At 51.8% G+C, this 25,726-nt stretch overlaps 10 protein-coding genes and 1 non-coding gene across 11 annotated transcripts; 5 read left to right on the top strand and 6 right to left on the bottom strand.

Moving 5' to 3' along the window:
• The first annotated feature begins 401 nt into the window (after positions 1–401).
• On the top strand, positions 402–2,989 carry BJX67DRAFT_351070 (peroxisomal copper amine oxidase). The gene is made up of 3 exons (XM_071028876.1): positions 402–1,076; positions 1,126–2,376; positions 2,456–2,989. The coding sequence occupies exons 1-3, from the start codon at positions 623–625 to the stop codon at positions 2,812–2,814; spliced, it is 2,064 nt and encodes a 687-aa protein (XP_070887075.1). The 5' UTR covers positions 402–622; the 3' UTR covers positions 2,815–2,989.
• A 686-nt stretch (positions 2,990–3,675) lies between these two features.
• BJX67DRAFT_351069 (CCR4-NOT core DEDD family RNase subunit POP2) lies at positions 3,676–5,776 on the bottom strand. Its single transcript, XM_071028875.1, has 2 exons — positions 5,216–5,776; positions 3,676–5,151 (listed from the first exon to the last, which is right to left on the bottom strand). The coding sequence occupies exons 1-2, from the start codon at positions 5,702–5,704 to the stop codon at positions 4,168–4,170; spliced, it is 1,473 nt and encodes a 490-aa protein (XP_070887074.1). The 5' UTR covers positions 5,705–5,776; the 3' UTR covers positions 3,676–4,167.
• Positions 5,777–5,894: 118 nt separating this feature from the next.
• On the top strand, positions 5,895–6,670 carry BJX67DRAFT_351068 (NADH dehydrogenase [ubiquinone] 1 beta subcomplex subunit 3). Its single transcript, XM_071028874.1, has 2 exons — positions 5,895–6,147; positions 6,198–6,670. The coding sequence occupies exons 1-2, from the start codon at positions 6,053–6,055 to the stop codon at positions 6,352–6,354; spliced, it is 252 nt and encodes an 83-aa protein (XP_070887073.1). The 5' UTR covers positions 5,895–6,052; the 3' UTR covers positions 6,355–6,670.
• Positions 6,671–6,791: 121 nt separating this feature from the next.
• BJX67DRAFT_371524 (uncharacterized protein) lies at positions 6,792–10,667 on the bottom strand (the record flags this gene model as incomplete). Its single annotated transcript, XM_071031098.1, has 7 exons — positions 6,792–8,385; positions 8,647–8,972; positions 9,029–9,351; positions 9,405–9,567; positions 9,619–9,891; positions 9,944–10,315; positions 10,392–10,667. The coding sequence occupies 7 exons, from the start codon at positions 10,665–10,667 to the stop codon at positions 6,792–6,794; spliced, it is 3,327 nt and encodes a 1,108-aa protein (XP_070887072.1).
• Positions 10,668–11,961: 1,294 nt separating this feature from the next.
• On the top strand, positions 11,962–12,033 carry BJX67DRAFT_t49. Its single transcript has one exon. It is a non-coding gene; the product is annotated as a tRNA-Glu (tRNA).
• A 58-nt stretch (positions 12,034–12,091) lies between these two features.
• BJX67DRAFT_351061 (uncharacterized protein) lies at positions 12,092–14,865 on the top strand. Its single transcript, XM_071028873.1, has one exon. It carries the CDS (start codon positions 12,546–12,548, stop codon positions 14,652–14,654), a length of 2,109 nt encoding a protein of 702 aa, XP_070887071.1. The 5' UTR covers positions 12,092–12,545; the 3' UTR covers positions 14,655–14,865.
• Positions 14,866–14,939: 74 nt separating this feature from the next.
• BJX67DRAFT_60689 (uncharacterized protein) lies at positions 14,940–16,190 on the bottom strand. Its single transcript, XM_071035221.1, has 2 exons — positions 15,948–16,190; positions 14,940–15,900 (listed from the first exon to the last, which is right to left on the bottom strand). Exon 2 carries the CDS (start codon positions 15,845–15,847, stop codon positions 15,173–15,175), a length of 675 nt encoding a protein of 224 aa, XP_070887070.1. The 5' UTR covers positions 15,848–15,900; positions 15,948–16,190; the 3' UTR covers positions 14,940–15,172.
• Position 16,191: 1 nt separating this feature from the next.
• Positions 16,192–17,935, bottom strand: BJX67DRAFT_60688 (uncharacterized protein). Its single transcript, XM_071035220.1, has 3 exons — positions 17,374–17,935; positions 16,996–17,303; positions 16,192–16,937 (listed from the first exon to the last, which is right to left on the bottom strand). The coding sequence occupies exons 1-3, from the start codon at positions 17,521–17,523 to the stop codon at positions 16,526–16,528; spliced, it is 870 nt and encodes a 289-aa protein (XP_070887069.1). The 5' UTR covers positions 17,524–17,935; the 3' UTR covers positions 16,192–16,525.
• BJX67DRAFT_60697 (uncharacterized protein) lies at positions 17,919–19,915 on the bottom strand. The gene has a single exon (XM_071035222.1). It carries the CDS (start codon positions 19,811–19,813, stop codon positions 18,314–18,316), a length of 1,500 nt encoding a protein of 499 aa, XP_070887068.1. The 5' UTR covers positions 19,814–19,915; the 3' UTR covers positions 17,919–18,313.
• An 876-nt stretch (positions 19,916–20,791) lies between these two features.
• On the top strand, positions 20,792–22,731 carry BJX67DRAFT_60729 (D-arabinose 1-dehydrogenase (NAD(P)(+)) ARA2). The gene has a single exon (XM_071035223.1). The coding sequence runs from the start codon at positions 20,919–20,921 to the stop codon at positions 22,374–22,376; it is 1,458 nt and encodes a 485-aa protein (XP_070887067.1). The 5' UTR covers positions 20,792–20,918; the 3' UTR covers positions 22,377–22,731.
• Positions 22,648–25,560, bottom strand: BJX67DRAFT_380289 (DUF323 domain protein; the record flags this gene model as incomplete). The annotated part of the gene is made up of 7 exons (XM_071032766.1): positions 22,648–22,714; positions 22,774–22,855; positions 22,944–23,248; positions 23,301–24,168; positions 24,240–24,455; positions 24,517–25,196; positions 25,265–25,560. The coding sequence occupies 7 exons, from the start codon at positions 25,558–25,560 to the stop codon at positions 22,648–22,650; spliced, it is 2,514 nt and encodes an 837-aa protein (XP_070887066.1).
• Positions 25,561–25,726: the final 166 nt, after the last annotated feature.

Here is a 25,726-nt window from a genome sequence, read left to right as displayed (position 1 = left end):
ATATGCGAAGCACTCAGTGACCCAACTCGCCCGTCATAAAACGCCCGCCCTGTTCTGCGTAAGTTCACCCTGGAAGCCAAGGAACCCCATGGAAGCAGGAAAGTAGAAGTGAGGCTTGAACGAGAGCTCCGCTGGGAGTGGGCCAGATAGGCGTCGGTTGAATTTCATAAGTTATTCAATCAAAAAACTCAGTACTACGCACACGCTCAGACATGATAGCGAGGGCCACTGCCACCATTAATAAGCGAAGCTTGTAAGAGAATCTGGGGCTCACGGAGAGCGTTGAAGTTGGGACCTGGGGAACGGGTCGGACTGCTGTTTGGGGATGGGTGACACGAGAGGCGCCGCTAAGCCCGATCAGGACAACAAATCCGTGTATCTTATCGGATGCGCTTCGGGTTGGCCTCTCGCTTGCTGCAGCCAACCTGACTGTTGCAGCTATAAGAAGTACTGATGATCCTCAAGTGAGGGGGAGGATGTTCTCTCCCTTACTCCTCTCCATCATTGTACTATCAGGTCCTGTAGGTCCTGTCGACCCCTCTTTCCCTCCTCCTTCATTACCTGCTTCTACTTCGTCATATCCTTCACGACCACCACCCTCCCGAGCCATATAAGTGACAGAATGGTCGTGGACCGCCTTCAGCAACTGACCTTGCAGGTCAGCGCCTCGTCGCCTCCACCACACCCCTTAGATCCCCTCACCACATCCGAGATAGACACAGCCGTTGCCATCATCCGCAAGGAACATGGCAAGGTTAACTTTAACGCTGTCACTCTCGACGAGCCCCGCAAGGCCGAGATGACGGCCTGGCTGGCAAACCCGGAGAAAGCTCCTCGACCAACCCGTGCTGCGGATGTTGTTGTCATCGCCCCCGGCGGCAAGGTCTACGATGGTGTTGTCGACCTCGACGCCAAGAAGATCGTGGAATGGAAACATACGCCTGGAGTGCAACCTCTAATTACTATGGAGGATTTGCAAGAGGTAGAGCATGTTGTTCGCAAGGACCCCAAAGTTATCGAGCAATGCGCCATTCTTGGCATTCCGAAGGAAGACATGCACAAGATTTACTGTGACCGTAAGTTCTCTTCCAACCTTCGGATTGCTAGCCCTAACAAACTTCATAGCGTGGACAATTGGGTATGATGAGCGTTTTGGCACAGATGTTCGTCTGCAGCAAGCTTTAATGTACTACCGCCCCCATGTGGACGACTCTCAATACACCTACCCTCTTGACTTCTGCCCGATCTATAATGCAGAGACCAAGCAGATTATCCACATCGACATTCCTCCTGTGAGACGTCCTCTCAGCAAGGCAGCTCCAAACAACTATCACGCAGAGTCAATTGAGAAGGAAGGAGGCTACCGAACAGATCTCAAGCCAATCCATATTACCCAGCCGGAGGGAGTCTCCTTTGCCGTCAAGGGACGCACGATCGAATGGCAAAACTGGGGCATCCACGTCGGGTTCAACTATCGGGAGGGCATTGTCCTTAACAACATCACCTATAACGACAAGGGGAATATTCGAGACGTATTCTATCGTCTTTCTTTGGCTGAGATGGTTGTACCGTATGGAAACCCCGAGCACCCTCACCAGCGTAAGCATGCTTTCGACCTGGGTGAGTACGGTGGTGGTTACATGACCAACAGCCTATCCCTCGGCTGCGACTGCAAGGGCGCCATTCACTACATGGATGCAGCATTCGTCAACCGTGCCGGAGCTAGCACAATTGTCAAAAACGCCATTTGCATCCACGAAGAAGATGCCGGAATCCTCTACAAACACACCGACTTCCGTGACGAGTCCATGATCGTCACTCGAGGCCGCAAACTAGTCATCTCCCACATCTTCACAGCCGCCAACTACGAATATTGCGTCTACTGGATCTTCCACCAAGACGGCACGGTCCAGCTCGACATCAAACTCACCGGTATCCTGAACACTTATTCCATGAACCCTGGCGAAGACACCCACGGCTGGGGCACAGAAGTCTACCCCGGTGTCAACGCCCACAACCACCAACATCTCTTCTGTCTCCGTGTCGACGCCAATGTGGATGGCCCTAACAATACTGTCTTCCAAGTTGATGCTACACGTGGACCTGGAGAAGTTGGTAGCGCTGAAAACAAGTACGGTAACGCTTTCTACGCGAAGAAGACCAAATACACCACACCCCGCGAGGCCATGTCTGACTACGACGGGGCCACTGGACGCACCTGGGAAATCGCAAACACGAACAAACTCAACCCTTACAGCAAAAAGCCGGTCTCTTATAAGCTCGTCAGCCGTGAGGTACCATCTCTCCTCCCCAAGGAAGGCGGCCTGGTCTGGAAGAGAGCTGGTTTCGCTCGACACGCCGTCCACGTCACGAAATGTAAGTTTTACCTCCGTCGACGGTGCCCTCTCAATCCTTCTAGTTATCTCCAACAATAAGCTAACCACACATCCCACAGACTCTGACGACCAAATCCACCCCGCAGGCCGCCACGTCCCCCAAACCTCCGGCGAACCATCCCAAGGTCTCCCCATGTGGATCGAACAAGCCGGCCCCAACGCCTCCATCGATAACACTGACATCGTCCTCTGGCACACATTCGGGCTCACCCATTTCCCGACCCCCGAAGACTTCCCCATCATGCCGGCCGAGCCAATGACCGTGCTCCTCCGACCCCGAAACTTCTTCACCCGCAACCCGGCCCTCGATGTCCCGCCTAGCTTCGCGCGGACACCAAGCCAGGTTGCCGCTGGGTCGGGGGGTTGCGGGTGTAGTAAGAAGGGCGCCTCACCCGATGGATCGAGTGTGCTTGTTTAACCGTCTCTTGAGTGTTCTCGGGATGGCTGGGATGAATGAATTGACGATGAGCAGTATTCTATATAGTGGCATGATTGTTCGGCTATCATCTTGCATGGCTTGCTTGCCTTGGTTCTTGTATATATTGAAGTATGGTTCGAAATTCTCTCACGTGGAACGCATTTCTATCGTCCTATCTCTTGGTGTGCATTTTCGCTCTCCGATTGAAGTACCTTTTCGACCTCCTCAATCCTGATTGTATCCAGGTATCCTGAAGATAAATCAAGTCACCTAGCGTCAAAAAGACCGTGCGAAGCAAGTAAGAACTTGTTGCGGGTCCGAGGGCCAAGACTAACAGTCCGACGGGGGAAGTACTGTATAATAGCCATCTTCTGCTTCTCTGGTTTACCGAAGGAAGAGTCCTGTGCCTATTCCAACCAGCACAACAGCATAGACATCACAGATAAGAAGATAGACTGGAAGTGACACCACGCAGTATAAGAGTTCACAAAGAGGCAGATACAATGTCGGCACTCAATGGGAAGAGTGTCCATCAGTGAAGAGGCAGGTTATAGCAGTTGGACGAGTAATAATGAGATCAATTTAAGCTGTGACAGGCACCTCAAGTGTAGGATGACGCATGGCAAGTACAGTCATAGCAAGGAAGGAAGATAGACATGAAGAAGGGGGGAGGAAGAAAGGGAGACAATTAAACAGAAGTGAGGAAGCATTGACAAGTCACGCTATCTCCTACCATGAATGATGACTTCTCAAAACATAGTAACAGACTTTAATCTTCGCGTTCACGTCGTCCTCGAAACTGCTGATCTTGTGTCCAAGATCCTCCTTCTACTTCTGACCATTGGGCAGCCAGCAAACTTCCCGAGGAGCGATTGGCTGAAACCCGCCCTGTTATTGGCTACGGTTATCATAAGAATATAAAGGCAAGGCACGAGTATATAAAGAGATATAAGTGCTCATAAACGCCCCTAGAACACAATCATATTCCAGCCGGGGACAGAAATTGTAACGAGAAAACAACACCATACACCCCCGGGATAGAGAAAATTAACACCCTCCAAAACCTAAGTATGAAGACACCCTAGGAGAAGAAAACCCCAGTTTTCCGCGAGAAAGGGCGCTGGCTTTCTCACAGGAAATGCCAAAATACACCAAAGCACCTCAACAGGGCAATCGTAGGAAAACCGCTTGCTATGTACATCCGTCAAATCGTATCAGCGCGTCGTATCAATCGCCATCGCCGAGATTCACGGGGGGAAAAATGGCATTGAGAAGTGGCTTAGAGAAATGTGAGATGACAATCGAGAGCCAATAGGCCTATAGATTAGTAAATCGGAAAAAGAATTCACGACCTCATGACTTCACCACCTGGAATTGTCCTAGGACTCCACCTGCACCTCCAGGCGTCAGCGCACCGGGAGTATGATGTTGGGGGGTCTGAACGCCAGCATTTGGGGTGCTCGGCGTACCGGCAGCTGAGTATATTGTGGCGCCGTTGAGGTTTGGGGTTTGATGAGGGTTCATCTGGTAAGTCAACGCGGGCATCTGGCCATTCAAGCCCCATATTTGCCCAGAATACTTGGATTCGTCAATCTTTCCGTTGAAGACCAACTGTCGCATTTTCCAGTAAATCTCCCCTGTCACGAGGGAATCAGAGCCTGCTTGATGTGCAATACCAACTCGTTTTACTCCAAGCTCATCTGCGATATCCTGGAGTCCGGATTTTTGGCCAAGATTGGTGAGGATCTGAGCGGCGGCAGCGGTCAGTGGAGAGTCGTTGACCGCTTGGTTGCGTCCTGCGTGCTTCATCAAATATTTTATGTCGTATAATGAGGGGAAGAAGATGTTCAGGAGCTTATGGAATTCCTCCTCGTTCTCCGGAAGCGCTTGGCAGAGCATGATCTTCATCAAGTAACCAAAGTCGTAGCCGGAATGGAAGGACACCCAGTGGACATCATCGAGCAAAACGAGGCCAGAGCTGATAAGGAGTGCACCAAACTCGTGGGGGTCGATACCATTCTTCTCATGTGTGGCAAAATCGATTCCTGCTTTCGCCAGCATGGCTGTTGACTCTTGTGCGTACATATCCTCCTCTAATGAAAATCGGAAGTTGAACTGCCATGTGCAGGGTGCCGGGGCGAGACCATTCCCAAGGGGCTGCCCGTTGGCGTCAGTAGCGTCAGGTGGTGGAACCTCGCCTTTGGATGAGAAAAGCGTAATCCCGAGCTGAATCATCTTCAGCAAGTCGACATTACACCGTAAGGTTTGGTAATGGTAGTCTGCTTTGTTCGTGAAGGCCCCGATCGGGCGTGCGACAATACCAGGAAACTCGGTATCCTAGACTATATCAGCAATTACCGCGTAAAGGGCACATCAAACCCCTGTTCGCGCGATAACGTACCATGCTGATGTATGGGTATTTCTCGACAAGCTGTCTCAGCACAGCCATTTCCTGGGCCAGATTGTGCTTCCATACATCCCGTATCCTCGTCTTCACCCCACCTGCCTTCCCTTCAAGTGTGAATCTCCCATCGTGCGCCTGATTTAACTGCTGCTGCTGCATTTGTGCTCCTCTTGCGAAACCCAGCTGGGCCGCTTGGCTCGCAAGCCCCGTCCCGCCACCGTCGCCGGCGCCTCCAAAACCCGCAACCGACATCCCGTTGCCAACACCCGCGGCGCCAGATAACGTAAATGGATTGATATTCGTGTTCAGGCTGCCCGTCGCGAACCCGGGGTGGCCGCCAAGGGAGGGTGGAGGGAGAGCTGTATTGCTGGACTGGTGAGGTGGGTGATGCTGTGCTTGTTGCTGTTGTTGGAGATGGGCTTGTTGTAGGTGTGAATAGGGACCGGTTAGACCAGTAGGCCCGTATCTGCCAACTGGAGGGGGCATGGTATCGACTGCGACTCGAAAAGCTGGTCCTGCATCTGCGGTTGGTGGGATTCGAGATAAAACGCAAGCTGGTCGGTCGGGGTCTTTTTCGAGGCTCGATTCTGCCGGCTGGTGAAGGGGAAAGGGAAGGCGGAGAGAAGGGTTTCTCCGTTTCGAGTCTGCCAAGACTTGGGATCTCCAGCGTCGAACTGCCAACTTCAACTCCCACGAGGATAGCAGTGTTCGATTGCATCCTGGTGTCCCCTGCCATTGTGTTCGGAATACGGCGGGATTCGTCGTCGAATTTGTCGCTGTCACTCCTTTCCTCCAATTTACCTCATCCCAACAACGCAGTGACCCATAGACGCCATGGCTCCGAACCCCACCGGTTTCGACTTTAACGAATTCAAGGCCGCCGCTTCCCCTCGGTCGGTCTACGCGAAGAGGGATCCCTGGGCCAGATAGTACGACTCTCAGCTGATTGTTCGATCTGCAGAAACTGACTTTGCTGCAGTGAGGCGTGGAGGTACACCGGGCCCTTCAGCCGGTTCAACCGATTCAAGCGTCTCTTCCCTGGCTTAGGTATCGCCAGTGTTGCCTTCGCAGGTTACTGCGCCTACGAATACGCGTTCGTCAAGGATGATCACCACCACGGCGATGGCCACCACTGAATGTTTTCGATCGAGAAGGAGTGTTGATGGGGATACATTCCAAGCAAGATAAAGCGTGGACAGAAGGGAAGGGAGGGACGGATACCCCGATTTCTACCGGAGAGAAATTCGATCTCAGTTTCGAGAGCGCACTTTATGCCACGGGTGATGAGCGCTGGGAATTGTGCTATACTATAGAGGGGTTGACTCGGACCAGAATCTCCTGGCTTTATGGGTACGCCCTAGCTCTACAAACGGCGCTTGGGTTTGATTTGTCAGTGTACATAGCATTGTTAACTATTTGGTGTAACAAAACTACCATTTCCTTTGTGCAGCATATGCATCACCCCATCTTGGGTGCTACTAAAGTAAGTGGGGTAAGATGTGGATATCGTAGTATTCAAAGTATCATCGTCTATAAACGTCCAAACTCATAATAAGCATGATAGGGAAAGAAGTTATTCCTCGAAAACCAAAGAAATGCCATCATCACCTGCAGTGACAACCCTCTTCCCATCGAACCCTTGCACAAAGCCCATAATCCCACCCGCTTGCTCGCCCTCATCATTCTCGGTTAACCCCAAGTGGCCTCTCCACTCAGTAAGAAGGCCCTGCGCAGCAGCAACAGTTCCTCCACGCGCATCCCACCGCCTTACAACTCCATCAATTCCAACAGAGGTAAGAAGATAGGATCGACCCTGGCCTGCGGCAGCAGCAGCTAGGGGGCTTGGGTGAGCTAATGGAGCGCCATTGGAACGGCTTTGTAGGAATTCAACCTTGACCACGGCACCTTCATGCGCTTCCTTGATATGCCGACGGACGGCGAACCTGTGCGCCGTGTCGAAGAGAGCAATTGAGCCATCGACGGAACCAGCCGCGAGGAGGGTCAACGGAGGAGAGGAGAAAGAGAGTGTCTCGACACCATCGGTTTGCGGTTGCAGCGATGCGAGGATGGTTCCTGCTGTCGCAGCAGATGTTTGTGCAGCCGGGCCCTTCCCCTTGGCCTTAGATGCGGCGGCATTCGCAGAACCCAGACGAGGAAGACCGACGATTTTGATGTGCCCCTCTGCTCCACCGACAGCCGCGAAACCACCGCCAGGTGCAATGGCAACTGAATACAGACCACCCTCAACCGCGAACCGCTGATCATCCGCCGTCAAGCCAACAACAGCACTCGTCCCGGCAGAATAAGATACGCCGGCCGCAGCCGCAGCACCAAACACATCATAGACGTAGAAACTCCCATCCTCAGACACCGTAGCAAGCAGGTTCCCATCGGCCGTCCAAGCCCCCGCCGTACAGGACCCCGTATGCTGGAAGAAACTCTGAACAATCGACACCGGCTCCGATGAGTCTTTATGATTGATGCGGAAAACCCACGCACTCCCATCGTTTCCCCCAATGGCAACAACATTCCCCTTCTCCTCATCCCCATTCCCAGCAGGGCAAACAGCAACCCAATTAATCTCCTCAACCTCCTGCGCCTCCGCAACAAACATCCACGACGTCCCGGCCCCCTGCGCCGAGCTATCCCGCCAAGCACGCAACCGCCCATCCAACCCAGCGGTAACAATATACTCCCCCTTCGGCTCCGTAAACGCAACCGCATTCACGCTATCCGTATGCCCATCCAGCTTCACAATCGGCTTCAGCGACTCGCGTTCTTGTCTCGGCTGTGGATTCGACTCGTAACTCGCCGGTAGAAGAGGGCGCTCTGAGTTTGGCGTCGAATCAAAGACGTAGGCAGTATCGTCACCGGACCCTGTCACAACGATGGAATTGTGAATGGGGTGTTGGGCGACGCAGAAGATCGAGTCCGTATGAGCGTCGAAGTGGGCGACAGAGTCATTCTGGAGTGTGATTTCTTGCTCCTCGAAGGCCATTTCTTGGTCGCCGTCGCCATCGCCGTCTTCAGCGTCGGAGTCCATAGGATGGTCTTCATCACGTGTGAAGATTTCTTCTGCTTCGTCGGCGTCGATGAAGGCGTCTTCTTCGCCCTCACGGTGAGGGTTTGAGGAGGACATTGTGAACGGGAATGGATTATAGTTGCGACTCAAAAAAAAAAAAACAAGTCTGAAATTGCTCTCCTCGAAACGCTTGATTTCATGCACGGGAAGGAAGTTGAGCTCATGAAATTTTTAGATCTCCCCGCTTAGAAATTCATGCTTCCCCGCGCTTCTCCCGTACCAAACACTGCAAACATCGATCAATACCGGTATAATTTGTCAGCGAAGAAATGTGTTGAGAAGAATCATTCGAAGTCTAAATTGCAAAGCTAGAAACGCGAAACTGCTAAATCCGCAAAGACCCTACAGCTTAGCTCCAGATTGCCTGCGCATCGCTGCCTCTTGGTCGCGAAGAAGCCGGCGCAGGATCTTCCCACTCGGGCTCTTCGGAACAGCCTCAATAAACCGCACACCGCCCTTCAACCACTTATGTCGGGCCTTGTGATCCTGCACGTGTTTCAAAATAGACTTGATTGTTGCCTCGTCGTCCGGTCCTGCGACAGCTGATTTAGCAACGATGGCCTTGGGGACTTCACCAGCAGACTCATCGGGAATGGCAATGACAGCGCAATCCGCGACAGCTGGATGAGTAAGGAGATGAGCTTCGAGCTCGGCAGGGGCGACTTGCAGACCCTACAAGACGACCAGTCAATATCGGGTTCTTCGTCGGGTCAATTCCGTATACACACCTTTACTTTGATCAATTCCTTGATCCTATCCACGATATACACGTGCTCAATGCCCCTCGGGCTCTTTCGGATCACTGCTTCATCGCCGGTATGCATCCATCCGTCGCTGAATGTCTCCCTTGTGGCCTTGTCGTTATTCAAATAGCCGAGGACCACACTCGGGCTTTTAATCCACAGCTCACCAGGGGTGTCGTATTTGGTAACCTCCTGGCCGTCTGGTGTCACAATTCGAGCCTCGACCCCTGGAACGAGCCAGCCGGAAGACCCTAGTACTACATCGTCAAAGTGTGTAGCAGTGACGACAGTTGATGTTTCCGTAAGGCCTAGCGCTGATGTCAGTCGATGAGACTACAAACTAAAGAATCGAATATCGTACCATATGCTTGTCGGATCACGACTTTTGGGTATACTTTTTGGAAATCTAGCGCTGTTTCTTTGCCGAGCGGTGCGGCTCCGGTGAAGAGCGATATAGCGGAGCTGAAGTCATACTTCGCACAGACTTCCGGGTTCCTAAGCATGGTAATAATAATGGGAGGAACCTAGAACGCTTATGAGAGCTGTACTTGACTCGACATGCGAGGCATACTAACCACGAACAACGAGGTGATCCTAAACTTCTGGACAGCTGCCATGTAGGTCTCCAACTCGAACTTAGGGAGAACAATGACCTGATCACCCCTGAAGGGGCCAGCATGACACATCACAACAAGACCATAGATATGGCTCTGTGGGAGCAATCCGAGCAGGATATCGGAATAGTATTGGCCGTCAGTTTTTGCCTGAACATCTCGCCAGGATTTCTCAAATGCCGAAATTTGGAGAACGTTGGAGATGACATTTCGATGCGAGATCATCACGCCTTTCTTAAATCACACTGTTAGGCGGGTTCAAACCCGTACATCTAGGTTCACTTACCGGCAAACCAGACGTCCCACTTGAATAACATAGAAAAGCCGTCCGGCGTGCAGCCTCCCCAGCCCTCCATGAGATCTTCTCCAGCTTCGGAAGTGACTTCCCTGCTTCAACGAGTTGTGAAAGAGTCTTGTACTCCGCCGGAAGCTTTCCACTACCCGGCAGCGCATCGATCAAGTAAATGCGATTCTTGGGGAGCCCCGCCGCAGATGCCGCCTCGAGGGCAAGAGGGAGGAGTGGAAGGCATGTAAACAGGGCCTTTGCCTTGGAATCGAGAAGCTGATGCCTAAGTTCGGATGCAGAATACGCTGCGTTAGCGGGGGATACGATGCCGCCCAATTCATGTGTTGCCCAAGCCAGCGGTAAGGTGTCGATCTGGAAAATATAGCCAAACATACCATTAGTTACGGGTGATTTTCCTGCCTACTCTTCTCGAGGGTCGGGAACTTACCGTGTTCAAACTGAAAACACCGAGAGTCTTGTCCCATTCAGTGCCCCTGTTGGCCTCCCAGTTCAATTCTCTCGCCAGCGCACGCGACAGGTACTCCACCCTCTCCTTAACCTCGAGGGTCGAGTATGTCTTCCCCGTAAGTCCACAGGTAAAGGGGTGCCTGGATTTCGCGAGAGGATAGCGGCCATTGCCCTCAGTGAGCATAAACTCGCTGATCGGAATATTGTCCGGAATGGGAGGCAGTATGCCTGCGACGGTCGCTGCTTTGAAGACCATAGCAAGTCACTATTTACGATCTACCTCGACAGGATTGCGGTGATTGCGGTCGAAAATATGGAGTAGGTGCTGGCTTTTCTAGGCAACGACAGGGAGAGACTTCGGGAGGAAGATTGCGAGTCCACCGGTCGGGATACAACGCAAAAGGAAGAACAACTGTCGTAACTTCCACCGGAGATGGCCCAAGAATGAGCCGGGGCTTTTTAAGGTGCGGGGAAAGCTCCAGCCCGCTCGGCTTTGCTGCGATGTGGAGCTAGGTTGAATCAGGTATGCCGAACTGTGTCCATCCATTTGAGCAGCTTGTATCTCGGCTACCATCCACGGGACCGGGACATAAATTCCAGGGTTGCGGACAGGTACAGTTTTTAATCAGCTCGAGAGAAGAAAACCTGAAGCAAGAGATACCAGATCATTGTTGTGACACTCTTCCATCCAGAGCTTTTCAGGGTCTTTTGCCCAGCCAAAATGATCCACAGATGTCCATGAGCGACCGAGGCGAGGCACGTGCTTTCTTCTCAGTCACAGTGATGCTGTCTGAACCTCTCAAAGCTTGAATTGGCTGTTTGAGGGAATAATTTCGCGTCCACATTACGCCAGGCAATATCCCACCATCATCCAAGTTGTGTGGTGGATATGTGCTGGTGCCAGGGCGTAGAGCACAGATTGAGGAGATACTAACGAAGTACAGCAGATGGGTATGGCCGGTTTGCCCCGGGATCGACCATTCAGGCTTTCTGAATGTCGCTTGCAGTGGTCAACAAGTGACCCGCAAGATTCTTTACCCATCAAGCGGTAAACCTCGTAAGTAGCAAAGGAGGGGAGCATCCAAGATTTTTTGAAAGTGCCATTATCTGCCCAGCCAGAGGTCTGCTCACGCTCAGTTTCACCCATGGTTGAGTGCTAGCGGCTACTCTTTGGTAATGAAAGAATTAGATGTTTCCAGCCTTCTGAAGTACTTAGAAATATAGCTCTAGTTACGCAGCCTCGAATTCATGACCCCAAACGCCCGATAGTGCCGTCATATGCCTGATTAGGGCTTTTTCTGCCGGAGGCTCCCAGATATATTTTTGCATATTTTGGTCACTTGGAGTTTTCGAGATGGACGTTGCCCAAAAGAATTCATGCAGTGAGTAAACACCAAGAGACATAAACAAGAGAAACAGCCCGCATGGGTTCAGAGGAACTACCTTTCCGACAAAGGGGGAGGGAGCTCAAGCACCAATCTTGGAGGACACTTGATGATCTTGCTTTTCTTTCCGCCATAATTTTTTACACGGGCGAGTGTTTTCAGTCATCCGATGTGGTGTAATGGTCAACATCGCCGTCTCTCACACGGCAGCTCGGGGTTCGATTCCCCGCATCGGAATCTTTTTGTACCCCGAGCATGTAAACATCTCTTCTCTTTTTTTTCCCCTTGGCGCTGTCTACCTGTTTCTCTTAAAGGATGCACAGCCTGAAAGGAAGCGAAGCAAGAGAGTTTCTTGACCTTCCATCTCCGCCCACAAAGCAATTTGCTCGCCTCTGTTCTTTCAACATCCTTTCCGAATCTGGGACTCTCTTCTCTCGATCCTATCTGGCCCCACCACGATGGAACAACCTTTGTGTCTTAAATCGGATGAAAGAGAGGCGTATCTTTGTTTCCTTAAACCCAAGGTAGCTTCTTCCACCCCCCAACAAACCTGAATGAACGATTGGAAAACTGCTGATGAGGATGTTTCAGGTGATAACATGCCAACAAGAATCTATTTTTGTTTCTGGCTGACTGGGAGGAGAACGGCCGTTCTCCATGGCGAATACATATATGAAGACGGGTCGAGTCACCCTTGACCTCGATTCCTTCTAGTACACTTGATCATTCTCATTTGGCTGGCTTCGACTATGGCGTCTAATAACGATAACCCCCCGGCCAACGCTACCGGCAGCGCCACTAGCAACCCTCACCATGTTCTCTACAAGGAACTCGGCATCCCTTTTATCGACCGTTCTACCACTCCTCCTGACCCCAAAATCTATCCATTTGGTGTCAAGGTCCTCCTCCCCCAAGTAATCAACGAAAGGATTTTCGAGTATGCAATGGGAGGCACGGTAGATGAAGGCAATCATCCAACGCCGCCACCTATTGAAAGTATGGACGGGCGTCTTGTTAACCACGCGTGGAATACCCATATTGAGCCTTATGTTCACAACAACTGGAGTTTTGACGGCGATCCAAACAAGATTGAAAGGTTATGGGACTTTCTGGAGATGGTTGTCACTCAGCCAAAGCGGGCGGAACGGCTACAACACCTCAGCATCACAACCGTGAATCTCTACACAGAATTCGACCCCCAAGATATCCGGTCTGTATTTCTGACGACGTACAGATATGGAGATAGATATTTCCGCCAGAAGCGGTGTGCCGCTCAACAGTACAATGTTCCAACTGCCAACTCCAGCGACGACGAAATATTTGCTTGGCTTAGCTTGGAATATCTCGAGCCTGATGGCAATATCAAGGCCAAGTATCGGACTCGGATTAAAGAATGGTACCACCGCGCTCTTTACATGAAAAATAAACTCTGGATCAACCAGGCTTTACGCGATGTTGGTTTCGACCAGGGCGCGGCGAATGGCACTCAAGATTTGCAAACTCGTGCGGCTAAGGTGCTTCAGAAGGGGAAGTCCCTAGAAGGTTACCAGTGCCCATTAGCCGCCTTGATCCTGGCGTACTGCCCCAATCTCACTGGATTGTTCATCCATGTTTGGCCTGTACCAGACGATCCATGGCTGTGTCGTATTGTGGACTATGCGGTTGGGAGGCAAACAAACTTGTTTCAGCTCGATGAGCTTCCCTTGCATTCCTTGAAAAAACTCCGAGCTACAGCAAAAGTGTGTCGCTGGAGGCGCGGCATGGTTGAAGCCGGTGAACCTTTCTACATGGACGAGGCATCGCTGCCTTTCCATCGCCTGCCGAATGTACAGGAGCTCACGCTATATCATGTAACAGTCGGGGATTCAGTGGGCCAAATGCAGTTTACAGAAGGAGACAACCGCCCCGTCCAGCAGCTTTTACTGCACGGCCCCACGGCCCGCGACCTGCAGCTTCCCTCGTTGTTACGTATATCCCCAGGGCTTCGACAGCTCAGTCTCGGCATTCCTGGGAGCGGATACTCGCTTTCTCCCGCTCCTGGAGCGCAACAGCGACTGATGATGATGACTGGTCTGGGTCCCAATGAAGATCTCGGGCCGTCGTTTTTCTCGATGCTCTGGCCCATGTTACGGCACTTCAAGGACCAATTGGAATATCTCGATCTCTACCAGGACGGAATTTCCCGGTTGATGTACCACCGATGGTATGTCACGAATCCCTGGCAGCCACCGGTCTGCCCTCCACTCGATGAATTTCTGCGATTGCGTCAGCTCAACATTCCCATCCTCGTGCTGGCGGGTCACAACTGCTTCCATTCGCCTGAGTGGAAACTCCGATCCCATCTTCCGCCAAATATCGAAACCCTAGCTCTCTACTGGGAAAATTCTGAATTAATCAAGAAATATATCGCCGAGGGAGAGAGTGAGCTTCTAGGAATCGTGGAACAGGGCTCTCGCAACCGCGGTGGCCAACTGCGCTGCTTTATCATTGATGAGGAGAGTGCGCAGTTCTCGCGATATAGTACGGCGCCGTCGTGCGACCGCGTCGAGCAAGAGGCCATAGCCAAGGGCATCCAATTCCACCGCGATGGAGAAAACATCCTGTTCTACGCGGGTAGGCAACACGATATTGGTTTTTCCGTTCGGGATGATGGAGAGATCATGCAACGCCAAAAGGCCCGGGCTCGCCAGGAGGAAGATGTTATCCCGGATGGCCTGGTGGTGCTCGGGACTGCAGGGCATTTACGGGACCTCCGAGTAGCCCCTGCGTCGGCGGCGGTATCTCCACGGCCACAATCACCACAAGTGCAACCGGGGGATGGTGAGGGTGAGGGTGAAGAAATGGATGTTGGCGAGTAAAGCGTGGCTGTGTTGCGTTGAGAGACAAATTCAATGGCGGTCCCTGTATAGAATCGGGTGTTTGGTGTATGTCTGCTTCCCTATGTCCGATCACCCTTTATCTTGGACTTTGAATCTTGCTCTTTCTTAAGCTTCATTTCTGTGCTTGAGAGTATATAGAGGGAGGGATGTATTGATATAGCTATTCAATAGATGCGGGTTCATCTTTACATTTTTAGAGCAATACCCCTCCTTTTCTATCTAACTTACGTAGACTGGACGGTGAATCATATAGCAAGAGCATGCGTGGGTAGTCCTGTTTATTTGTATATAACTAGGAGTATTTATGGGGCTGGCAATCTTCGGCCATGTGGGCTATGCATCGACAGTTCGGAGAAAACGAAGCTCCCTCGGATGTATATTGCGTACCCTAACTCCATACCCGATAGGTCTCTAAGAAGACAGCCCAACTCGAACAATTGAAAGGATAAAGTATATAGAAACAGTACCCGCATCTATCGCAACCCCGCCTCTCTCAATCAAGAAGAAGAAGCAGTCGCCTGCGCAGCCCTCTTCAATCCCTCCTCCACCTCCCCCATCAACTGCACAAGCTCCTTCCCGCCCTCGCTCTCTTTCCCCTCAATCTCAATCCCCCTCCCGACAAACGCCTTCGCCTCCTCCCACCTCCCCATCTCAACCAAACACTGCCCTCCCCGCCACCACGCCTTCGCATTCCCCATCGGCTTCGCCTCCACACTTGCCCGCGCATCAACCAACCCCTCCGCCCACTCCCGCTGACTCATATACGCCTGCGCCCGATTCGCATACAACGCAGCCAACTCGTCCCTCGCAAGGCTAACGGGTTCCCAGCCGGGCCGCGAAAGCGCCATGTCCAGCGCGAACGTGTACAATCGCACGGCCTCGGCGTGGTTATTCTTGCGGAAGGCGGTGTTCGCAGTATCCTTGAGCTTGGTGATTTGGGCCGTGCGCTTTGGGTTTATCGGGAGGGGGGGCGGTGGGATCCCGCCTGGCGTTTCGAGGGAGAGGAGGTTGCGATGGAGGGTGTTTAGGGTGGTTAGTTCGGTGTTGAGGGCGGTTGTTTGGGAATGCGTGTAGCTTGTGCTGGTGGTTGTGTTTGTGGAGAGGGAGATGGCTTTTGAGGTTGGGTCGACGATTAGCGGGTATTGGGTGAAGAGGTCGACGCTGCGGGCCATTTTGGATTTTTGGGTTGTGGTCTTTGGGTTCTTGGTGTATGGTTGAAAGGGTCCTGCCTCATGTTAGGGTTGTTGAAAGAATGGGAGACTGGGTTCTTACTAAACAGCTCGCGCTGAAATGAGGGTCCTCTGGGGTGGAATGCGTGTATGTACAACCCAAACCAGCTTTTGGGGCAGAATATGGGATGATCGTGGTGGAGGATTGGACTGCGATGTTGATCTGTCTCCTTTTGAGGTTCGTGAGCTGTCCAGACTGGGCGGTCAGCGGGAATCTTTGCGACACTTGGGGCGGTGACAATCTGCCGACAGCACTCTGAAGGAGTTGGACTTTGGAGAATTCAATCAAAATAATCTCTCTGAACGCTAAATATTTTGGTATTATCTATACATCTCAAGTACAAGCTTCAGGAAATCCCAAATTGACATCGTCCAATCGTCATAAACAACGTGCAGCACAGCATATTCACCAGACGATAAATAACCGCAAAGCATCGTCAGACATAGGCTAAAGCAGATACAACACATACAAATTTTCATGTACGAAACAAGAATGTCACCTGAAGCACAATTTATACAGCATCGAAGCTGAAAGGCGCCCAACTCCGCTCCGTGGTCATGTCGAAGGGAAAAGAGGAGAAAAGGATCAGGGGGTATTCGGATGGAAGGAGTTATGTATGTCTAGCGGCTGTAGCCGCTGACCGTTGAGTCGTATTCAGACGGCGGAGCGTAGTGCTGACCGTGTGCACCGCCGTAGCTGGTGCTGTAGTCGTGGAGGACTGTTCCGCTCGATGTAGTCGGGTCGTAAGCACCATGCATTGCCGATCGTCCATTGGGGTTTCCAAGGTCGTCTACTTCGCTTTGGTGGAGGAGCGCGTAGTCCTCATCGCGGTCTCGCAATGAGGAGCCCATCCCGCCGCGTCCAGAGCGGAAGTCGTCTTCTTCCTCGAAGTCTTGGGCAGGGTTTGAAGAGAAAGCAGCCTTGCTCTGTGCAGCGAAAGTGGGATCGGAAACAGCGTCGGGGAGAGTACCAGTCTGGCGGAAGTGCATGACATTGCGGAAGGACATGTAGGCTGTCCCAACGAAGAGAAGACTGGAAGAGTAAGTGTAAGTGATTAGGCTACTATCGAATAGCTGGGGGAATCACGTACAAGATAGCAACTCCGAGAATGCATGTAGCAGTGCTAATGTTGCATTTGCTGGCGCTGCCGTACTTCCAGTTGTCGCACCCGCTCTTGTTATCATCCTTGTTGTCCTGGTTCTCGTCCTTATCCTCTTTATCCTTACCCTCGCTCTTGCCCTGCGCCACATAGCTGGCGATGCAGACCCACGCGGTAAACCAGAACAGAGCGTAGAGACAGTCGACGGTCGCAAACGCATACACATTTCCGAATCGCCGCGCACGGGGCCACATAGGGACAGCAACAAGGTAAATGAGGGCGGGAATGGTAAACCAACACTAGTGAAGCGATACAATTAGCTCTTGTTTCTTCGGCCATTCCAGGCTTTGGTGCTTGGCTGAAGCTTACCAGGGCGAAGTACCACCCCGTTCGCCCATCAACACCACCTCCCTTTGTGAAAACAGCGATGGTGAGAGCCCACGCAAGGAATATCAAGAATCCTTGGAGCCCATGAATGAAGTTCTTCGTCCGCCCGGGGTTAAATGTTGGCCGCCTCATCGTGGACGCTAAATCGGCGGGTGTGGAAACGAAGACAGGTACCTCACACGCTGTCGTAGGGTTGTGACTAGCGCACGGAGAACAGAAGCTACAGATTGCTGGAGGAAATTCGGGCCGAGAATCGAGATGAGTCGAGAAGGTGAGGATGCACAAGATGTCGCTGGTGTGAGAAGTTGAAAGTCTTGCTGCAATTGTTTACAGCGAGTGTCGCTGACACAGTTTGGTGGAACGGGGCAACCCGACGAAGCCGCGCGGACGCTAAGGTTGGTTGTTGCCAGACAACACACGCAAAAAGCAAGTGAACAAAGTCGGAAAGGTCGGAAAAGAGGGCGGGAAATATGAGCAAGGAAAGAAAAAACGAAAGGAAAATCGATCGAAGCTGAAGTGGTGAAGCTGGGGCGGAGGCAGTGAGCGTGGCGCATAAAACAGTGCGTGGATAATTTGCACAAATCTTACTGGGACGTAATGCTCTCCATAACAGGCTACATCGCTACTTCTACGCACTCCTCGAGTAAATGATCCTCATCAGCGCCAACTAGGAAGGCAGTTATTTCTCCCCTTCAAGATAATTTCATCGAAAATATGGAAGAGATATCGGTTGTCGAGCTTGATTGCTGATGAAAACGCCTCCTGGCGCTGAAGAGAAATGGTTCTATTTAAAGCTGTCTGAATCCACCGCGATCAGCACTTCAGCCACGCCAGAAGCTCTCGCCCAATCCACCCTCAAGGACGGAGGCCTTTTCAGTTCCCACGATACGCTCCTACCTAACACTTCCAGATGGGGTCAATCTCAGCGCTGTTTCGAATCAAGCATCAAGCTCATCTCCCTCCATGGATGGAAGACATGGTTGTGCCACCACCACGGTAATGGATCTGCCAGGGAAAATCGCCAGTTCCTCCAAAATAGCAAGAGATTGCCTGCTTCATCTACCACCCAATCAATTCGTTGCGCAACAGGATAGAACGCTGGAAGCCCTCTTCTAATATCGTACCCCCTGGCCATTTGACACAAACCTGACCATCGCATTGGGGTTTTGGTTATGCTCGTCCTCGTGTTGCCAGGGAGGACATCCAACGAGGGCTTCGATGTGAGGCCATTAGGCGACAACGCCGTCAAGTACCCACTGGCTAAGGCACTGGTGGGAGTGCTTTGCAAAAGATGCGCGATAGCGGTTGGGCCTTGTGTACATCCCGCAATATACACGGCATATCGAACGGAATCGGTATTCAGTTCCTCATCCACCATCAATCGTATACTGAGATGTCCGGTGGCACGGGGACCTCCTGCAGACGCGAATCTTTCCATGAGCTTGTGGATTGTAGTTGTAAGCCCTTCATTCAAGGGAGAATTACCCCAGGTGGATTCCTGGTTGGCTGGACGGACAGCTATAGCAGTGATAGCTCCGCTGATCATCAGCAACTCTGCGATGGATTCCCCCAATCGAGCGTGTTGCTGTATTAACCAAGGGCTATCCTTCGAAATCTGGAGTTTGCTGACTTCCGAGTACGTCAAACTCAATGTTCTTTTGGGCAGAACAATGGGATTGTCCTGTCTGGGGTCACCGGCCGTTTTGCGGAGATGATAGATCTTTGTGGGTGAACGGTGTAGGATTTTATGAATAGAATCTCGTGACTGGACCAGCTGACTTTCCATGATTGGGAGGTCATTCTGCTGCAGATACTGCATGAAAGACTCAGGTCGACCCCATTGGGCCGCGAATTCCGCGTCAAGAGTTATGCATTTGCACGCAGTTCTGCTCTCAATCAATCCCTTTGCCGTAGCATCTTCCACTGCGGAGGAGTATTGCGAACAGGGAATCCATACGTCCACTTTCTCCCTTTGGACAATGTCTAGCAAACCGGAAACATATCCTGCCTTCGGAATTCGGTAGTAGGCGAACAACGCCCTTGACATGCTCTCTCCTGAGGTCACTTGGGCGTCTGTGATATCAGCGCCCACAACCCGGTGGCCTTCGTTGTACCAGCGCCTTGTGAGGCCCAAACCGTGCGGGGTGTCTACCCCTGTGACTAGGATAGTCTTTGGGTAAAATCGCACATCTTGCAATATCTGCCGTCGATTTCTCGTACCTGACGGCGGAAATAACGAAGAAATATAGCTGTAGATTACAGCAACAAACAGGATCGTGTTGTCCAACGGAAGGAAGATGAGGGAGAGAGCGATGCGAAACAGACGGAGGAGCATCTGAGCACGGAGTAGCCGTCGCATCAGTTGGAAGATTTGCCGCCTCGAGACAGACCCGGCGGCTCGTCGCACACCAAGAGCGGACATGTAGTTACCGTGGTAAGTGTCATCTGGGGATGACTCGAAGACTGGTGGATTTGCAAGTCGCTGTGCTGGCTTTTGGGCAGACCTCGGGATGCAACCACGTCACCGTGCATGGAGCTAGCCTCAGCGCTGGAACAGCTGCCTCCAAGCTTGCCCGGCAGAGGTGGGAGTGATCAATTGTGCCTGGATCGATGTCCCGTTAGCGTTCATGTTGCCTGAAGCTGCACATCGAAACCTGATCATAGTCAAGCACCCAAGAACGAGATCAAGGTTGAAATTTCGGCAACGCATTGTGTGGGTGCGCGACACATTGCAACTATCTGGACCAGGGATGATCTTGTCAGCCTCTCTCTTCTCGATGCCATCTACTGCCGAGGTTGATATAAGCATAACTGCTGGTCCTATCAGTTCCAGTTGCTTGGAAGCAGGCCAAACAGGAGATCATTTCTGGTGACAGGAAGAGAAAGCGGTGAAAAAAGCATCCAGCAGAACCACGATAGGAAAGTCCGATCAGCGATCAATTGCCCCGACGCTACGAAAATAAATTCGCGGCTGATGCAGCCTTTCGGAGCTAAACTCAAGGAGTAAGACGGGTTGCATATGGAGATCCCGATCCATGAATATATTGCCTTAACTGGAACTGAGTAGAAGACTTCGAGGGTCAACACTGTCTCGAGATGGTTTCTGCATCCAATGCGGGGTGTCGGAAGGGTTCGCTTCGTGCACGCAGAATTTCATCTGATAAAGCTGTGATCGCCACATTCTCAGCGGTCAACCCAAAATTGACACCCTTCGAACAACACCAGCACCGGCTTTCATATGAATCCATGGCTCCTCCACAATCCCGATGTTGATCGATCCACACTCACCTGTTTCCCATCGCAATTCGCCCTTCTTGAACACGGGCTAATCGGGTCCAGCCATGGCGCCATCCGGTGGGGAGAGTCTCGGGTTTGAAATCAAGAGCCTTTGCACCCGCGGATATTCGGCCCTTATCTGGACTAATTTCTCTTCTTCGTCTTTTGCTTTCTTGTCATCCTGATACCAAAGCGAGTGCAGAGCACCGCCGCCCTTTCTTCACCCTTCCTTCCCCTTCCTTCATCCCACAATGGCCTGGGGTTCCACCCGCCTTCGGCTATCGGCGGTCCTCCCACCCTTGGTCATGGGGACGGCGACGTTCAACTCGCAGTATAACGAAGACCCCTACGCCCTCCCAACTACAGAATTGGTCCATCGTGCGTTCGCTAACGGAGTCCGGGCCTTTGATACCTCCCCGTACTACGGTCCCGCCGAGGAGCTCCTAGGTCGCGCTCTCGCCACCGACTTTGTCCGATCCAATTTCCCCCGAGATTCATACTACCTGCTCACAAAAGTTGGACGGATCGCGGGGTCATCATTCGATTATTCCGCAAAGTGGGTGAGGAAAAGTGTCGGCCGGAGCCTTCGACGACTACACACCGATTACCTTGACGTTGTATACTGTCATGATGTGGAGTTTGTATCTCCTCGGGAAGTGCTGGAGGCGGTCCGCGAGCTGCGTCGGATTCGTGATACCGAGGGAACAATCCGCTATGTTGGTATCTCTGGGTATCCTGTCAATGTGCTGTGCGACCTAGCGGAGCTCGTACTCCGCGAAACGGGCGAGCCGCTCGACGTTGTCATGTCCTACGCCAACTTTACCCTCCAGAACACCCGCCTTCTGACTCAGGGTCTGCCACGTCTTGTTGCAGCTGGTGTTGATGTGGTCCCCAACGCATCGCCACTGGGAATGGGCCTGCTGCGAAGGAAAGGTGTGCCGATCGGCAGCATGGGAGATTTCCACCCCGCCCCAGATGGTCTTCGGTCCGCAATCCACAACGCCGCGGAGTGGGCTGATACCCAGGGCGAAAAGATTGAGGTCATTGCGATCCGCTTTGCTTTGGAATCCTGGCTGCGCCGTGGAGCCAAGGCAGGGTCCCTCGGCCCACCTCTTGCTCGGAGCTCCGACGCCGACCCAGGCTTCCTCTCCGTTGCCAACATGGGCACAGGCGAGAGACTGGGCGTGAGCGTCATGGGAGTCAGCAACATCGACGAGTTAAACGAGACACTCCGTGTCTGGCACAGTATCCTCGATGGACTCGAAAGCCGAGATGACAATGACAACGACAGCGACTCCCCCGATGACTTCGAGAACCCGAATCCCAATCCCCATCCAACTTCTATCTCCTCTGCAATTGGAGTCCCTGCTGTCCTTACCCCCCCGGACGGCATAATTACCGACCGCGCGTGGTCTCGGAAACGACGCACCCGCATCTTATCACTCGCTCAGCAAATCCAATCCCATATCACCTCGACCTGGGTCGATTATACCTGGCCCAGCCCGCCCCCGGATTTCGTCAACTCTCTGCCCCGGGGCCATTCTGCTTCGCTGGAAGACTCCAACGCGGCTCCTGATTCAGCAATTGAAAGTGGAAGTGCTGATGTGAGAAATAACACGAGCGAAGCTTTGATGACACCGCCGCTGGAAGCGCACGATTTGAAGATACCCGTTGATACCGTTTCGTCTGGTGCTTTGCGAGCAATTTGAATTTTTTATTTTTTCTCTGACCCCACTTGTTCGTGTACTTAGTTTCTTCTCATGCATATATTATGGGGGCTTCCTGTTTTTGTGCAGTTGAAGAAAAGCGCGGAGATTACTATGATGCATACATGAGCGGCTCCCTACTGTCAGTAACACTATGGACTAGAGAAGCAAAGAATAATAGTGACCAAATGATACCCGGTTCACCATCGGGCCACATGCAGTGCATTAAAGTTCTATGATCTTCCGGTGAAGATAAGCTCACCCTAGGATCCTTCTATATGTCCCGTACAAGTCGCGCCCCAGCCCAAGGGTAAGGATAGTTCCGCTGGTACCAGTTAATACTAAGGACACTGTTAGTATTTCCGCATCAGCATCCACAAGGGACGAGGGGAGAGTTTACAAAGTTGTTCTTCCAGCGATACGGGGATGAGTTGCCCAAGAACCACCGAGGATTATATTGTGCTTTCCGTCGAAGAAGTCGGCTATTAAAGGATGAAAAACGTCAGCCATTGTGATGAGTAACTTAAGAAGGGAGAAACATAGGGGGTATCGAGATGGGAGGATACATACAAGTATAACCGGGATAGATCTCCATAGCTTTAAACCCATCATGTTCTGCTAGCGGGGTGCTCGTCCATTCCCAGACGCCGCCTAGCTCACCGTGACCGGCAAGTTTGTCGCCGTTCTGGACAACCGGAGTTGGATGCCAGTGTTTGAACCCAACGTTGCAGTTTGCGAGGTCTACGAAGACAGGCAATGGGGATATCGAAGGCGGCAGGACGGGCTGGGTACCATTGACGTGGGCATGATCTGTATTGTGTTTGGAATATCTGTCCGCAACGCCGTTTCCGCTCATGTCTTTGAGCTCAGAGAAACTGGGAATGAAAAGTTAGTATGAGCTTGAGATGTATAATGTAAGAGACATACCCGTGGCCGTTGGGTACGCCGTCGGGCACAGCATGCAAAGCGGTCTCCTTTAACCGAGCCGCATGCGCGTATATGCTTTTGGCTTCTTCAAATGTTGGGAGTCTGCACTGCATCCACTGTGCATACTGAGAAATCTCGTCGTAAGACGCGATAACCGGCCAGTCCTGGGCGAATTTAAGCGAAACGGGGCCAAAGACGGTGCGAACGGCGAATTCAGCCAGAAAATCGACCGGACGGCCGTGGGACGAACCGTCTGTTCGAACCCAAGAGGCTGGATAGTTGCGGATTTGCCGCGCGTGTATGTACCTGGCGAATTCGCCATTGGTTATAGCTCTTCCTTGCGCCTCGAACGCCTGTACAGTCACAGTCCGTATGGGGGACTCGTTATCCCAACCGAATGATACGTTGGGCATCGTGCTTCCGTCTGGGGTGTCAAGTCCGATTGGCAGCGTCTGCTCGGGTATGGAGAACCACTCGTTTTCCTTCATTTCTTCTCTCGCATCAAGGAACATCTTCTCAAAGTTTGGAATGGAAGCTCCAGGTGGAGGAAGGATCCTCTCGCTCTGAATAAGCATATAAAGGAACGTCTCTAAATGCATTGCTTCGTGCTCAAATCCAATCCAAAGGGCTTCACCGAGGGTTTTGTTTTGATCTAAGCCGGGCATCTGAAGCACGGATCGTAATCTGTTCCTGACCCGTTCTTGGTAATCTAAGATTTCCGAGCGGGATGGCCATTCATCCGGAATCTCGCTGTGAGAGTGACACTTTTCAGGATCGTCCACGTCGGGATCAATTCCTCGCTCAAATATGAGCTGGTATGACTTGGGGTCTGTTGGTTCGTCGCGTAAAGCTCGAGTTAAATGGATATCTAATGGTGGGGGTAAGCGGAAAATCTCTAGAGTTTGACAGAAAACTTGGAACCTCAGAGGCCTACTGTACCTGAGAACGTAGGAATATGACCCAAATAGAATATTAAGGAATTTCTGAGCTTTATAGGCTTCGAAAGCAGCTCCTCCTGGGGAATCATACCCTTGGTCGCTATGTCCCAGGCGGTCCATAACGACTGAAATTCTTTGAGGCGGGGAATAGGATTCCTGGCATACTGAGAAGGTGATGTCGGAAGATCAAGGTTAGCTGGGCGCAGGAGATGGAGATCTAGACGCCGGGGCCATAAGAGTCAGCGCAACCAAACCCCGGGAGGATTCGAACTACATACGGTAGTCATCGGAACTTCTACCGAACGCAGCGCTTTCAATGAGTCCTGCATTGTGCCACAATCTCTCACGCGATGTTGGGCTGAATTTAAAGGCCTCTTCGAAAATAAGCTTTTCACCCTTCTTTAGCTGCACATCATCGATACTGAGATCCTTTCTAGGCGCGTAGAATGCTTGGTGGCGGCCGTTGGTATCATCATATTCCGTGATGACTTCCCATTCATCAGCCCGGAAAACTTCGCTCCCGAAAATTCTGTTTGCATGTACAAGCCCATTCTCGTAGAATTTCTGTGTGACCCCGGCCGAATCATTATAGGCGTTGTATACCTTGACTGGATCATCGCAGGCATCCAAGCCGATCACCATCATGTCCGAAGGTCCGAGAAGTTTGGAAAACTTAGACAAGAAGCTTGCTGCATCTAATGGACCGAAATTCCCTAGTGAGGAGCCCATAGAGAGGACAACTGTCGGGCGTCTTCTATTCTCCGGGTGGCTCAGCCAAGTAAGCGCATCGTCGTATGTCCCGTGCAGACCATGAAACCCAACACTTCTGTACTTCTGGACACAAACATTCGCAAACGTACGTTTAAGCTCAGAGAGTGATAGATCTAGGGCGTAATAATCAACTGGTTTGCCGACACGTTCGAACTCGCGCAGGAGGATCTCGATCTTTCGGAGGTTGCTGCCAGATGAATAGATATTAGCCCCAAAAAAGTGATGCATCTCAAAACCTAAGGTAACGTGACGTACCCGCTCCCAAGCTCTAGGAGTTGTGCATTTCCAGGAATCCTGTCAACTAGGCTCCGAGAATGTGTCTCTAGAACTTCAATTTCGGCCTTTGTGAGGTAGTACTCTTCTAGAAACGTGATCTTTTCGAATAGCTTCAGTCCCTCAGAGTCGTACAACAACATAGTAGGTAATGACCGCATTTTCCCTTTTGGAGGGTGGAGTCCCTTCTGTATCTCGTGGACTAAGGAGTATTGCAAATCATTCTCGCGAATATCAGCAATGTCGACACTCTTGGGGGATACCGCTAATTGGCTCATGTTGGGTGTGTAAAAGCAAATCCCGGCGCAAGAAAAAGGAAAAGAGAGGAGTAGGAATAAATTAGATAGCTGCAGATTGCGGTCGATTGGGCCCAGGCAACGACGGCGAGAGTGTAATCTTATAGATAACCTTAGTGATGGAGCCCTGCAGAAGGCAAAGAGGGGT

Source organism: Aspergillus lucknowensis (assembly GCF_044049455.1).
Source record: "Aspergillus lucknowensis strain CBS 449.75 chromosome Unknown BJX67scaffold_15, whole genome shotgun sequence".
NCBI lineage: Eukaryota > Fungi > Ascomycota > Eurotiomycetes > Eurotiales > Aspergillaceae > Aspergillus > Aspergillus lucknowensis.
This window is presented reverse-complemented; position numbering and strand designations above follow the sequence as displayed.